Source organism: Phaethon aethereus, assembly GCF_964289735.1.
Source record: "Phaethon aethereus genome assembly, chromosome: 2".
Taxonomy (NCBI): Eukaryota; Metazoa; Chordata; class Aves; order Phaethontiformes; family Phaethontidae; genus Phaethon; species Phaethon aethereus.
This window is the reverse complement of record NC_138582.1, coordinates 165,421,124-165,434,908: the sequence shown is the minus strand read 5'-3', so window position 1 is coordinate 165,434,908 and position 13,785 is coordinate 165,421,124. Positions and strand designations below refer to the sequence as shown.

Sequence of the window (13,785 nt, the reverse complement as noted above, 5' to 3'; positions counted from 1 at the left end):
ACTGCTGTCCTGGTCCCATGTTCAGATCCAATAAGGCATCCTGCTAAAGCACATCAGCAGTGCCTCTACCAGGTATCACCCTGCTGTGATCATCAGACCAAATCTCCCAATGAGTGGGCTGTGGGAACCGTTGCATGTCAAGCTGTGCCAACCTGCTTCACGTCGCTCATGCAGTTATGGCTCGCTCCTTCTCCGTGACTATTAATCATTCATTTCGACGAAATGACCAGTACTGCAGATTCCCATGCTTCCCCACAGAGTAAAGGCTTACAGGGGCTACAGCAGCGTGGAATTATCTGTCCATGAAAAAGAAAAATACATTTAAGCTCCAAAACATTTCCACTTTTATCCTGTTGTAATTCACAGGGACATTTTTCTGCTGTGCTTTGACTGCTGGTTTTTCTTCCCCTTCTGCTTGAAGGTTTGGAAGAGCAATAGAAACAGCAAGAAAATTTGTCCATCAAGAGAAAGAGGAACAGACAAGATGCTATCAACGTACAAAGTAAACAAGCAGGAAAAAAGAGAAACTTATTTCTGTTCTTTTTACTTTTTCACTTGCAACTACAACAGGGAGCTGGCTTTTCACAAAAGTGTGCATGTTTTAAGTCAGTTGTGTCCCTTTTGGATCTCAAGGTCAGGCTGCTTAATTTTTTGACAGGATATGTCCTGTATATTCAGCTCATGGGCAGGAATAGTCTACAAGCTCATACTGACGATGAAAGCATTATTTGCATCGTGTCTGTACTTGATATTGCTAAATTGTATGTACTTGGTATTACCAAAAGACTAGTGAATAGGAAGGAAAAGCAGCCAGTAAAGCTACTTCAGGATGCAACAGGAAAGCACCTTTGGCAACAGCATCCTAGTAACTGTTGCTATAGAAACTTTAGCTACCTTTATCCTCACTATGACCTTGATTTTTCTTAACAGGGTACATTAAAATAATGTACAGCATGGGGCAAGGTTCTAGATGGTTTGGGAAATTCTGCTGTCACTGAGCTTATTGCATATAAGGGATGAAGGAAGGATCATGTGGTATAATGCTCCTCAATGTTTTTGAGTGAGTCCTAACTCTTTCTGAAGTATCATCAGAAAAAAACTTTGTTTCCTTCTGTGTTGTGGCATTTTACTAAGGTAATTAATACCAACACATACAATTGCATCAGATGCCTGTTTTCATAGTCACCGTGAGTACCGAAAGCAACATTTTTATGGCAGGTTCTCCACGCCACCATACTGGGAGCAGATTCATCACTTTGATCTCTCTGAGCTACAGCAACATTCCTTTGCCTTTATGCATCCTGTGCACGGTGATTTAAAGCCTCTTGCACAGGCTTATCACACTCCTCAAGGGTAGAGAAGAAACATGCACCGCGCAGCGGAGCAGCGCTGCTATCAGATGCTTCCACCAATGCTGCTTTGCACAGCCCAGCGCTGCAGAGCCTGGAACGATGTGTATGTCTGCCAGAAGAACACGTCAAGCAGCATGCTCTCCCACAGCTCTTAGTCCCCCGACTACGAGCAAACCACCCAGTAACACAACCCCAACCGCGCTGGAAATTGGGGAACTGCAGCAGACAATAATGCACCCAGTCAGCTCTTTTATTCTGCTGCTGGCAATTGGGACCGCTGCAGTTTGGAGTCGCCTGAACTTAAATCTGTATTATTATTTTTATTATTATTATTACTTGTCTTAATATAAGAAGGCCCCAGATTCAGGCTCTGTTGTGTTGGATGCTGGACGAGTACGGTGAGGAGAGGCCCCTTGGCTTGAAGAGTTTGCGTTTCAGAGGTAAAAGTCCGTGGATGGGTTGGGGCGAAGATGGTGCTCAGATGTCTTAGTTGCATATATGTACTCCTGAGGAGTGACAGGAATGGCCAAGGTCAGGAGAAACAACCAGTCGCAGGTGATCTCTGGACTAGCCAACTTTGTCAGACAGGTCTATGGTCTGGCAGCGTATGTTTAACTTGCTGCGTGAATGGGTCCATCACAGGGAGCGGGCTCCCAGGGAGCTCCGGCATGCGCCTAGTGGGACTGGTGCCTTCATAACACTCGCCAGACGCAGTTCAATGGGATACAGCTGGCCGACGAGTGGGAAAGGCTGGAAGAGCTGGTGCAGTGAGGAAGGGGATATGGTTCCCAAATGTGGCTCTTCAAACATCACCAAAGTGAGTATATTTTGGAAAGAATGAAACGTGTTGTTTAAACTCCCAGAGCTAATAGCCTAATTACACCCCAGATTAGTAAGCAATATTAACAAACTTACTATCAATCTTCAGACTGTACAGCATACCTTAAATTAATTTAACTTGATTCTGATGTAAATCGCATAAACATTTCCACCCACGCTGTGTTGGTTACAGTGACACAAGAATGAGGATGGTTTGCTCGTGGTGAGAAAGCCTCTCACTTGAGTATGAGAATAACCACAAAGCAAGTGTATCACCTGAAAGGTGCTGCAGGGGCCATGGGCATAACTTTATGTATTATACAGGCTTAGGGGCAACAATACCAGTCCCCACTCCTAGGGATCAGTGGTGTATTTGGAAGATCATGTCTCTGGTTAAACAGCAGAAGGGGTTAAATCCAAATCCACTCAATTCTTAAGGATGGGTAATTATTACCTCTTTATCAAAGCTGTAACAAGCTCATCAGCCACATGAGAAAAGCAGACTGACTATGGGCTACAGTCTTCATTAAGCAGGAACCTGTCATTATGTTTATGATGATAAATTGTTGCCCTACGTTTTGTTTGATGGGTTAGACAGAAGATCCGGTGTCTGACCACTGGACTGAGTGAGAAGAAATGAGAGTTTGCTTACCTTGCTGCAGCATGAAGTCTAAAAAAAACACCTTGCAGCAGAGGGAGTTCCTCCTCTCGCTGTTTGCATGTGTGCATGGGGAGATCTGACGTCTCAGGCTGAAACCGGTGGTTTTCCATCTGCCTGAACAAGTAGCCAGTGGGGGAGTCTGAAACATGTTTGTGGGTACAAGTCTGTGGCATGCGCAGTCTGTGGGTGCTCTGAGCCTGTGACCAAGCCTGCTCGTAGGCATCTCCTTCCCTTTGCTCCTCCAGTTTCAGCTCCTGGTCAATGTTGCTCTAAGCTCTTCTTATTTTTGTTTCTTGGTTTGCTTTTTATTTTTTCCTGTGGCGTTTGCTTGGATTTGCTTGTACTTCCTTCCTTTCAGACCATTGGCACCCCTTGCTTTAAAAAATGCCCTTCAAAGTCTCTCTGACCCCCTAGATGCCTGGAGTGAGAGCTGCTGGGGGCTCCTAGTCAGACCTACCCAACGCGGAGCGTGCCCCTGCGAGTCAGGTGGCAATTAATGGGGAATTGTAAGTCAGACCCTCCAACCATGATTAGTCCTTAATATAACAAAAGGAGAAAGCAGGGGAAGGAGAGCGACCGGTGGCTTTCAGGCAGACCGAGCACCTGCTGACAGCAGCTCCTGGCTTTGGCTGGGGTGCTGCTGCCTTTCGGCCCCTTTCTCCCAGTCGCCCTTACAACATCCGTCTTTAAAAGTATTGCCCTGTTTCAGGATGGGTGGTTTTATCTTGTCAGGTAGGAGAAACTCTTAGTCTAAGGATATTTATCTGTTCCCTCCCCAACCTCTGCACGGTATGCACTCCTCGTTTGGCTGCTGTTCTTCTCCCTCAAAGACAAGAAAGTGAGAAAACATGGAAAGTGCAGAGAAAAGCACTCAGGCCTGTGACCAAAAGGAGATCTAAGCCTCTTGTTTGTGGCCTGAGGACTTTAGCACAAGGAGGCAGATTGAGGAACACTCTACCATGCTCATCAACAAGCCTTGGAGGCTGTGGGCACCATCTCGCAGGGTGTTTCCATTCCTCTGGAACTGGCCATGTGTCAAAGACACCCGCTATAAATGTTTCAGCTTGGTTTCTGTATTCTTGGGCTTAAGCTGTGACCTAAGCAGGAACACTAAAGGGGCCTTACCACAATATGTTTTTCTTTTTTTAATTTTTGGTGTGTCTGTGGTATGCACTTTATCTCCCATTATCTCTTCTTTTATAAACAATTTGGTGCAGCAAGCCATAGCGTGCTTCTGCAACCCGCACCAAATGAAAGCGCAGACTTTGCCTTACGGACGTCGTAGCTGACATCAGCAGCTCTTTGATGCTAACTCCTGGTAACACACAGACAACCCTCCCTGTATTTTCAGGGATGAATGTTACGATCTAGCACACGGTTGTTTTACAAATCTTCTTTTATTGCACAACCCTATTGGCCACTACAGTCTGGATCAGCAGGTTACTTGGCTTGCCTAGATTAAACTCTTGAGCCAGAGCATTTTGTAATTATGCCCCTCAGCTACGACTCTGGCATTCCCAATCTGTGTTATTTAAAAGAAAGCTGTTTCTTATGTTCTTTAATTTCCTGTACCAATGCCAGCTTGCAATGGTGATTACAGCTTGATGGATAGGTAGATAGACTGATGCTTTTAACTTTTCTGAATCAATGACACTAATTTTATTGTGATCAATTGAACAGCATCCTGTGAGGCTCCTGTGGAGGATGTTATATTTATGTAGCTTGTTGTTGTTGCCCATCTCTGTGCATCAGAGGAGAGTGCAATCCTGTGAAATGCTTCCCCGAGGTAAAAGAAGCTGAAGAGTTTGCTGAAAAATCCAAAGGGGAAGGCTTAATATTATACATCGAAGGCGCTTCAGAAAATCTTGAGACTCCTTAAAAAAATCCACAGAAAATATAGTGTGAGTTGCAGAATAATATTCTCACATGAGGGTCTTACACCTAAATGTAGAGTGTTTTTTCGGGGAATCATCACTTTGTTTTCCTCTCAGTGTTTTTAAGGCGTTCCCACACCCCATGGGTTATCGCTTCTGCCGGCTACAAAAGAGGGTGAGTAAGAATAAGGAGATGAAAAGTAAGGTATTTTGTCTCAAGTGCCTAGTCTGCATAAGAAGGATGTGAGCTGGCATTAATAGCATTTTTGAGATGGAGTTGATGCTTTTTGTGCTGAAGACACCTTGTTTGAATGCTCTTACACCTGAACATAATATTAGAGAACCCTGTACGCTCACTGCGGAGTCATACAGATCTTTTCACACCAGCAATCTATCGCTGAGTGGAAAAGCTTTTAGAGACATGTAAAGACAGAGTGAAACGTGACAAAATGCTAACTGTATTATAAACAGAAAATATTAGTCTGAGGTACCATTGATCAGTTCCACAGCTAGAGGAGTTGCATCTCCGTGTCCTAGGACTTTCCAAGCAGTTGTGGTAAAGTCCTTTGAGCAGTTGCTGTAATGTTCTGCATCAAAACAATTTCCCCAAGAAGCAACATTGGCAGATTGGCAGTGAACCTAAGAGTGACTTCGTAGCCTCTAATCTCATGGTGCTGAGAGATTCCTGTGAAAATACATCTAAGTGCAATGCTCCTAATATCACCTTTCTTTCAGACTCTCTTGTTCAAAGTGGTGAAGAGATTAAGAGGAAAGTTTCTGTCATACTGAAATTAAAGGCAAAATCTCCATTTTGTCTAAGATTTTAGGCAGTTTAGTCTAGAGGAAACCTAACTTCCAATCAACTGCCCTGCCTAGGATTAAGTTCACCATTAAAGTAATTGCCATCCATTTTCTCACAGCTGCATTAGCCGTTAGCAATGACGCTAAAATATGAGCGATGAGACTGGCTCCATGGAGCTACCTGGGACTGGTCTTTTGCGGAAGACTAAGGAACGTCTGTCCACCTCTGGACACGATCACTTCGCTTCCAGCCAAGACCAGTGTGTGAGTGCAGTCATCTTCCCATGGCAAGAGGAATGAGCCCTACAAAAATTTTCATGTCCTGTCTCGACATGATGTCTTACTGCAAGCGAGCGGAAAGGGGTTCCTTCTCAGGAACCCAGAGGATCCATTTCTCAGAGCTCTTGAACAGTGTCAGCACCACGTCACTGGCACTGTATGCCGTCTGCAGCAGCAGATCAGGGGCAGAAATCTCATGTCTCTGTGGCAGAGAGTGACAGCAGATGCTGCCTTTGGGAGAGAGGAGATTTAGTGAAAAGGCTGCCTCAAAAAGGACATGGATATACAAGAGAGATTCAGTGTGCGTCTGCATATTTTAGGGGAAAAAAGCTGAGATTTCTGCATTTTATTCTCTGTTAACTCAGTAATGTTACTGTAATTTTTATTCAAATGTGGCTCTTACCAGGCAACAATAGATAGTCAAATTAGGAAAATCTAGAAGGAGGCATTTCTAGACTGGCAGGGAAAAAAAATTAGAAGTGTCTCTCTTTCTCTTCCTTTGAGATACAGTTGCTATTATCTAAATTCTCCACTGATATAAACTAACTTGTCTCTAAGGTGTCAAAATCACTTATTTTATTCTCGCTTGTGTGTTACATTTAATTCATTAAACATCAACTGTTCTTTTTCACGTCTTATTGCTTTTTCTGAAGACTAGTGCAAACAAGGATATGCACATATTTTGCAGTGCTCCAGCACTCCTTTTTTCAGCATTCAAAGCAGACTTACTTAAAAAATTGTGCTTGACTAATGACATTAAATTAAGCTTCTTAAAGTGTTGTTAAATGTCTAATGTTGGTGACTGACACCATAGATTTGTATAACTTCAAAACCTATAGCAATGTATTCTCATCTCGACATGCAATACAGAGCTGCTGTCCTGTGCTGTAGGGATTTGATACAGTATAAAATTGATATTTTTAAAAAAACAACAAACATCCTTGATTTTCATACTGAGACATACTCTGCTTTCTCAGGAGTCAATTTCTTTTTTGAGTGGCATTTTAAATATTATTTTTATTTCTATTACTGCTTTACATTTCAATTTGTGGCAGTATTCTGCTTTGGTAAAAAATAGCAGTGATTGAAACACTCTATGGGTTTTTTCTCAGAGAAAAAAGAGTCAAGAGCTGTACACATTGGATACACTCTACATGACTGGTGACGTGTCTAAAATGGCTGAATATTACAATAATCATCCTACCTGATGATTTATATTGGCACAGAATTATACTGGCTTCATCTCTATCTGAAGCATAAGGACAGAGGGAGCTGGTATTACTGCAAATTCTGCTGACATCTTCTTCTCCAGATAGTTAGATGGTTCCCACCTAACAAATTCCCAAATACTGTAGGGCTCCAGGACACTGTCAATGTCCTTGATCTCGTATTATCTTCCTGTGCTTCACACAGCAGTAAGCCTTTGCATATTGCTCTATGCCTTCAGTTTCTGATGGGGACATACCTTATGTTTGGAAAGTGGCTTGTGATATGCAAGAGGTGTGGGGTCTTCTTCTGACTAATCGTATTGCACCGTTCTGTGAGAGAGGGTGGCTCCTTGACCCGCGATCTCTTCTACCTTGTGTCTCTCTTGATGACGCAATTCAGTACCTACATAGTACCGCTGCTGGCTGTAGAGCAGAGAGCATCCCTTTCCTCCTCTGGCATATGAGGAGAGAAAATTACTTGTAAAGAATCTCAAAGTTTAATGAGAGCCAGTGAAATTCATGCTATCTGCATGTCATTTAATACGTGAATGTGCAAGGCACACAAGGAAAATATTTTCCTGGCAGAAAGAGAAAAAATGTCATGACCCCAGACTACAGCTGTGAGTGGAACAAAGGGCTGGGTTTCTTAGATTAAAGTTTTAGTCCTTGCAGGGGGTGAGTGCAAGGTCAGGCATAATAAGCAGTCCAGAAGGTGCTCAGGTGGCACACACTGATGTCATCCCACCAGTGTCAGACTATGTAACCGGAAAAGCAGGTTCACCATCACAGTATTACCCACAACTGTAACAGGAGACACCAAGTTTATGACTCTTATTTAGGAATAAGTGCCAACAGAAATCGTATTTAAGCGCTAAAGACCTGCTTAGGCACCTAATTCCTGTCTGTTCCAAACATCTGAAATGCTAGGCGCTCATTTGCTGTTGCAGCTTGAGCTATGGTTACCATTTTCCAGTTCATCCTTTCAAAGGAAAAATAAGATTGCAAAGATCTTTGGTACTGTGAAGTTAACATCCACCAGTTTCCTGTGTTTTCACCCAGTGAAGGAATTTATCGCTGAGGATCTATGCTCTTAACCAAGACTGTTCAATTTGTTCCCTTGGAAATCAGTTTCTCCATGATGAGGCCGTCTATGATGCATTTCATGTATTGTCTCTCATGTTTTGCAGCACGTGCCCTGAGGGGTATATATGTCTGAAGGCTGGGGAAAATCCTGACCACGGTTACACAAGCTTTGATACTTTTGGCTGGGCCTTTCTCTCTTTGTTCCGTCTTATGACTCAAGATTATTGGGAACGTCTTTATCAACAGGTATGAGATTGTTTTATTACTATTAAAAATATAAAATAAACACATCATCTCATTACAGTTAAATATCCAATAATTACAGACAGGAAAGAATTGCTGGTTATTAGGTAAACTGTGCTGCGTGTGTTCTGGGGAAGGACTGTCAATTGTTATAATTAATTTATTTTCTTAGGAGTGATGATACCAGAAGACATTAGGCTGGGTGTTTGGGTAAAGGGGAGAAAAATGGTACTGAGAGAAAGGCACTTTGAATGGGTAATTTACCTGAATCTAAATGAAATTCACCACTTAATGAAGTTCACCGTGTCACTGCTTAATAATTTTTTTGTTGGCTGGTGTAACATAAACTAATTTTTTGAGTCCAACTCAAAAAAAGGACTAGAGAAGCACCTCTGTATTTGGCATATCTGCGTTTGCAAGGCATGATAATGAACACAAATTCAGCAGATGGCAAGACTACCTGGCACCTTTTGGTTATCCCCGTTGCAAACTTTTCATCATGGACAACCTACAGGCAACTTAGAGTCATGTGTGCAAGGTGGTCTGCTAGTAAATGCTCATTTTAGCATGGATCTCCTGAAATGTATGTGAACTCCAAAGAACCGCATGTGATAGTTTGGTACTGAATTACATACTCTGTCCATGAAGCCACTGAGGATTTACTTCTGCATCTCAAAATTGCCAAAACCAAAGCCTACTCATAAAGGAAAAGGGAGTTAGTGGTGACAGATACTACTCTGAAGGTACTGAGGTAGACATCTTTAAAGGAACTGGGGATTTCAGCTTCACATGCAGCCAGTTATGCAATTTAATTTCATGTACATTTTCATTTACATTTGCCAACAATTTACATCTCAGGAAAACGTAAAACAATGAAATGGAAGATTCTTTAAACAACTGTATTTGCTTACTTGGCACAGAGCTGTATGTATGTACAAGTCTAGAAGGCTGAAACTGTCATGGCAAATAAGGCTGAACATCAGTCCCTTTTATTATTTGACATTATAATATCACATAGTGGTTTCTGTCACTGTCCTGGTTTCAGCCAGGATAGAGCTGGTTTTCCTCACAGAAGCTAGTGTGAGACTGTGTTTTGGATTTGGGATGAGGAACTGTTGATAATGTGCTGATGTTTTGGGTTGTTGCTGAGCCGTCAAGGACAGTCCAGCTTCTTGTGCTGGCCTGCCAGCGAGCAGGCTGGGGGTGCACGGGGAGCTGGGAGGGGACACAGCCGGGACAGCTGACCCAGACTGGCCAAAGAGATATTCCCTACCATCCGACGTCATGCCCAGTACATAAACTGGAGTTGGCCGGGGGGGCGGAAATCGCTGCTCGGGGACGGGCTGTCGATCACGGGGTGGTGAGCAATTTCTGTATTGGGCATCACTTGTTCTTATACATTCCTTTGTTGGTATTATCATTATTGTTCCCTTCTTTCTTTCTGTCCTATTAAACCGTGTTTATCTCAACCCACGAGGTTTTTCCTAATTCTCTCCCCCGTCCCGCTGTGGGAGGGAGAGTGAGCGAGCGGCTGCGTGGTGCTTAGCTGCCGGCTGGGGCTAAACCACGACAGTCCTTTTTGGCGCCCAACGTGGGGCTCGAGGCTTGAGATAATAACGGTTGCAGGTCACAATATCAGTTTGATTTGCATCATGCTCTCGTCTTTGCTGTACATGTTAAGGATCGGTGTTGGTTTCTGTGGGCTGCTGTACTCTGCAATGATTAGTAATGTCTCGCCTGTGAATTTTGTTTTTAGAGCACTGACCTTGAGCTTAATGTGGTATCATCTGAGCTCTGTACTAAAGCCGTTACTGTATTTTGGCTACAGTCTTGTGGAGACGATTAGCAATTATACTTCTGCCTCTGAAAGGTTTTTTATGGAGGAAATGCAGAATGGTACCTTTGATACCCTCTATCATAACATTTCCTCCTTCATCACAATAATTTTTCAGTATTTTGAACACCCTTGGCTGGTTAAAATACCTCTATTGCTACTTCTGGGGAACATGGTTTCAGTTTTGTCTAAGGTTGGCAAGCAATTTAAGAATATCACCCGGAGATCTGCCCCAAGGCTGGATAGTTATGAATGGCAGGGTGTGTGGAACAGCATGGGCAAATGCCTGGGGCGGTGGGCACCTCCGGTGTTTTGGAGCTTCACTCCCGAACAAGTGCAGAATCCTGATAAACTAGCAGAATATCTGGAAGAAGTATGCTGTCAGCCTGGCAGCTCCAAGGAGACACAAATCATTGCCATGTGCTGGGGCCTGGCCCATGCCTACCGAACCCTATTTAACACTATGCAAAGGGGAGAGGGGCTCTCTGGGTCTGATGGCAATGTGGCAGGCACTGTGACTACTCCAACCCCTGTGGCAGGCACTGTCACTACTCCAACCCCCACGGCGGGCACTGTAGCTACTCAGACTGTTGCAGCTGAACCAGAGGACCAGCCCATCCCGGTATCAGTTGCCCCTGTACAAAAGAAGAAATCTTGGAAGCGGAAGTCAGCTCGTTTAGTAAGGGAGGAGGAAGATCCTGCTAAGAAGGAGGCAGAGGAAGAGAGTGAGGAGGCAGAGTGCTCTGAAGCAGGGCCATCACAAGCACGGAAGAGGGAAGAGAGCGAGTCATCACTTGAAGAGGAGGAAGAGGAAGAACTTATAAAAGAGACGGTAACTACCCGATCTCTATCCCTGAGTGAATTGCGAGATATGCGAAAGGATTTCAGCCGTCGTCCAGGTGAGCACATTGTCACCTGGCTGCTCCGATGCTGGGATAATGGGGCCAGTAGCCTGGAATTAGAGGGTAGGGAAGCCAAGCAGCTGGGATCCCTTTCTAGGGAAGGGGGCATTGACAAAGCAATTGGAAAAGGTGCACAAGTCCTCAGCCTCTGGAGACGACTCCTGTCGGGTGTGAAGGAAAGGTATCCCTTCAAGGAAGATGTTCTATGTCACCCAGGCAAGTGGACCACCATGGAGAAAGGTATCCAGTACCTGAGGGAGCTAGCGGTGCTGGAAGTGATTTATGGTGACTTGGACAATGGACAATCATCCAAAGATCCAGATGAAGTCAATTGCACGCAACCTATGTGGCGGAAGTTTGTACGGAGTGCACCATCATCATATGCCAACTCATTAGCAGTAATGGCCTGGAAGGACGGAGAGAGACCAACGGTGGATGAATTGGCTGGCCAACTCCGGCAATACGAAGAAAGTCTCTCTTCCTCCCTACGGGCCTGCGTCTCTGCTATAGAGAAACTGTCCCGAGAGTTCCGGCAATTCAAAGAGGATATGCCCTACCCTCCACCCATACGGACCAGTGTCTCAGCCATTAGGAGTAAGCGCTCTTCTGTTCAAGAGAGAAGATATAGAGGATACACACCCCGAGCCACCCTGTGGTTTCAATTGCGTGACTACGGAGAGGACATGAGGAGGTGGGATGGAAAACCTACCTCGACCCTAGAGGCACGAGTACGCGAGCTGCAAGGAAAAACAATTACAAAAGGGGGTTCAGGTTCCTCGAGGAAAATCGTCGCTCCACTTTCCAGTGGGCAGCTTCCCAGAAAGAATAGAAGAGCTGATCTCACCTCTGATCCTCTTGAAGGGACTTCTGATTCCTATTTACAAGAAGTGGGTAACGAGTACTATGAGCAGGATTAGAGGGGCCCTGCCTCCAGCCAGGCGGAGGAGAGGGACAACCGAGTTTATTGGACTGTGTGGATTAGATGGCCTGGCACGTCAGACCCACAGGAATATAAGGCTTTAGTGGACACCGGTGCACAATGTACCCTGATGCCATCAAGCCATATAGGGGCAGAACCCATCTGTATTTCTGGAGTGACAGGGGGATCCCAACAGCTGACTGTACTGGAGGCTGAAGTGAGCCTAACTGGGAATGAGTGGCAGAAGCACCCCATTGTGACTGGCCCGGAGGCTCCGTGCATCCTGGGCATAGACTACCTCAGCAGAGGGTATTTCAAGGACCCAAAAGGGTACCGGTGGGCTTTTGGTATAGCTGCCTTGAAGACGGAAGAAATTAAACAGCTGTCCACCTTGCCTGGTCTCTCAGAGGACCCTTCTGTGGTGGGGTTGCTCAGGGTCAAAGAACAACAGGTGCCGATCGCTACCACAACAGTGCACCGGCGGCAATATCGCACCAACAGAGACTCCCTGATCCCCATCCATGAGCTGATTCGTCGGCTGGAGAGCCAAGGAGTGATCAGCAAGACTCACTCACCCTTCAACAGCCCCATATGGCCAGTGCGAAAGTCTAATGGAGAGTGGAGACTGACAGTAGACTATCGTGGCCTGAATGAAGTCACGCCACCACTGAGCGCTGCTGTGCCGGACATGCTAGAACTTCAATATGAACTGGAGTCAAAGGCAGCCAAGTGGTACGCCACCATTGATATTGCTAACGCGTTTTTCTCGATCCCTTTGGCAGCAGAGTGCAGGCCACAGTTTGCTTTCACTTGGAGAGGTGTCCAATACACCTGGAATCGACTTCCCCAGGGGTGGAAACACAGCCCTACCATTTGCCATGGGCTGATACAAACTGCACTGGAACAGGGTGAAGCTCCAGAGCATCTGCAATACATTGATGACATCATCGTATGGGGCAACACAGCAGAAGAAGTTTTCGAGAAAGGGAAGAAAATAATTCAAGTCCTTCTGAAAGCTGGTTTTGCTATAAAGCAAAGTAAAGTCAAGGGACCTGCACAAGAGATCCAGTTTTTAGGAATAAAATGGCAAGATGGACGTCGACAGATCCCAACGGATGTGATCAACAAAATAACAGCTATGTCTCCACCAACTAGCAAAAAAGAAACACAAGCATTTCTGGGTGTTGTGGGTTTCTGGAGAATGCATATTCCAAATTACAGTCTGATTGTAAGCCCTCTTTATCAAGTGACCCGGAAGAAGAACGATTTTAAATGGGGCCCTGAGCAACGACAAGCCTTCGAACAAATCAAACAGGAGATAGTTCATGCCGTAGCCCTCGGGCCAGTACGGGCAGGACAAGATGTTAAAAATGTGCTCTACACGGCAGCCGGGGAGAATGGCCCTACCTGGAGTCTCTGGCAGAAGGCACCAGGAGAGACTCGAGGTCGACCTCTAGGGTTTTGGAGTCGAGGATATAGGGGATCTGAGTCCCGCTATACTCCAACTGAAAAGGAGATATTGGCGGCATATGAAGGAGTTCGAGCTGCCTCAGAAGTGGTTGGTACTGAAGCACAGCTCCTCCTGGCACCCCGACTGCCGGTGCTGGGCTGGATGTTCAAAGGGAGGGTCCCCTCTACGCATCATGCGACTGATGCTACGTGGAGTAAGTGGGTCGCACTTATTACACAGCGGGCTCGAATAGGAAATCTTAATCGCCCGGGAATCTTGGAAGTGATCATGGACTGGCCAGAAGGCAAAGATTTTGGAATATCACCGGAAGAGGAGGTGGCGCGTGCTGAAGAGGCTCCA

At 45.2% G+C, this 13,785-nt stretch overlaps 1 protein-coding gene across 1 annotated transcript in view; it reads left to right on the top strand.

Moving 5' to 3' along the window:
- Window positions 1–13,785, top strand: part of SCN5A (sodium voltage-gated channel alpha subunit 5) — a gene marked incomplete at its 5' end in the record, with an annotated part of 185,797 nt that overhangs the window by 45,233 nt on the left and 126,779 nt on the right. The window contains one exon of the mRNA XM_082015636.1: window positions 8,182–8,323. Within this exon, the coding sequence (XP_081871762.1) occupies window positions 8,182–8,323 (142 nt within the window). The remainder of the gene's footprint in view (window positions 1–8,181; window positions 8,324–13,785) is intronic.